The sequence below is a fragment of the Amphimedon queenslandica genome, unplaced genomic scaffold (assembly GCF_000090795.2).
Source record: "Amphimedon queenslandica unplaced genomic scaffold, v1.1 AMPQUscaffold_5188_Cont22838, whole genome shotgun sequence".
Taxonomy (NCBI): Eukaryota; Metazoa; Porifera; class Demospongiae; order Haplosclerida; family Niphatidae; genus Amphimedon; species Amphimedon queenslandica.
The window spans coordinates 1-1640 of record NW_003554505.1 but is presented as its reverse complement, the minus strand read 5'-3'; the positions used below and the strand labels follow the sequence as shown (position 1 = coordinate 1640).

General features: G+C 32.4%; 1 protein-coding gene across 1 annotated transcript; it reads left to right on the top strand.

Annotated features, from left to right (window-relative positions):
* Positions 1–6: 6 nt before the first annotated feature.
* LOC109592447 (protein ECT2-like) lies at positions 7–1498 on the top strand. The gene is made up of 7 exons (XM_020007880.1): positions 7–60; positions 325–406; positions 469–547; positions 593–721; positions 998–1059; positions 1163–1224; positions 1293–1498. Exons 2-7 carry the CDS (start codon positions 402–404, stop codon positions 1487–1489), a joined length of 534 nt encoding a protein of 177 aa, XP_019863439.1. The 5' UTR covers positions 7–60; positions 325–401; the 3' UTR covers positions 1490–1498.
* The last annotated feature ends 142 nt before the right edge of the window (positions 1499–1640 follow it).

Sequence of the window (1640 nt, the reverse complement as noted above, 5' to 3'; positions counted from 1 at the left end):
TATCAGAACTACTGATAACACCAGTACAAAGAATACCAAGGATCATATTATTACTACAAGGTACAATATAATAATACATGTATGTGAAATTGTGAATATAAACTAGTATTTCTATATGCATAATTTACATGTACATGTACAGTAGTTAGTATGTGGGTAAAATGATTTCAGTTTTTTTGCAATGCATGCATGATAGGACATGTACATGTAGCCTTATCGCCAAAAATTTATCAATGCACCAAACTCTTATCCCCTCCACAATTACAGTGCCAACTAATGGCAGCAGTACATTGTATTATTATTATTATTATTATTTCATTATAGATTTATTAAAGCGTACTGATACTGGCCACATTGATTACAAGCAGTTGGAGGAATCAGTTGAAAAACTTAAGAATGTAATGGAGTGAGTTATACATCACTACATGTACATGTATTTTATTTATTTATTATTATTAATTCTTCTAGACACATAAATGAAGACAAGAGGAAGACAGAGAAGCAGATGCACATGTTTGAACTTATACGTGACATTGAGGACGTCCTAGTAATTAGTGGGTGTGGTCTTTAATAACTGACTCCTCCCATTTAGGCGACGGTCCTTTCATCTCATCGTTGGTTTATTTCAAGACATGATGTGTTGGAGTTAAATATTAGCAATAATGGAAAGACTAATAAACCATTGTCTATAGCATTGTTCCTCTTCTCTGACAGCATTGAGGTGAGATATAGGAAGTGTGCCATTTTTATATGCTAATTTTACCTGTACTATAGCCCATGTTTTTTTTCTGAAAAATGGCTAAAAAAATTACTCCAAATTTTTATTACATTTTCTGGTACATATTCATGTCCTTATGCTGTGTAGCAAGTTTGAGCTAATTCCGACTTCAATTTTTCGAGTTATGGCCATTTTAAGAAAATGTTAAAATTCTGAAAAATACCCTGTACTATTGGATGGTGTTATTAATTAGTGTCCCTCCCTCCCTCTCTCCTACAGATTGCTAAGATAAGAAGTGGTCATGGTTTTGTTGCTATGAAGGACTCATACAAACGATACAGGTACATGTACATGTATTTTTAGTATACATACATGTACATATACATATACATGTAATGTACGTACATGTACATGTATTACTGTTGTTCTTGTTACTATATTTAGACACTTGGAGTTTCTCACATATTCTAATATTAGATCAGTCATTGATTTCACTGACAGTGAAGGTACATGTACATGTCATATGTATACATGATATTTATTTATTTATTTGTTTGTTTATTTATTTTATTAGATGTTGTTAATGGTTTTGGTCTGTTAGTCCATTGGTCTGATGATCCTCAGGAGAGATTATTAACTTTTAAAAATAACGGAGACTCATCAATTAAAACAGAACTAATTAATAAAATATCTCAAATGATGTGTACCAGTAACTGTGCCCCATCTCCAGTGAGTGTAGGGACATTATTAAGATTAAAGCACGGGCTATAGTACAGGGGGTTTTTGGAAAATTTGACATTTTAACTGCGAAAATTAAAACCAGCCATTTTGAGCCAATACATGTACACGTATGTACATTGTACATGCTCAATGGCACATGGACACAAATTTGCCACATTAAAATTTGCCAATCATAAAAGAA

Excerpts from the sequence above, each read along its gene's own strand:
- LOC109592447 (XM_020007880.1), top strand. Across the intron at positions 548-592 it reads GTGACATTGAGGACGTCCTA|GCGACGGTCCTTTCATCTCA; the intron begins GTAATTAGTGGG and ends CCTCCCATTTAG. Across the intron at positions 1,225-1,292 it reads TGATTTCACTGACAGTGAAG|ATGTTGTTAATGGTTTTGGT; the intron begins GTACATGTACAT and ends TTATTTTATTAG.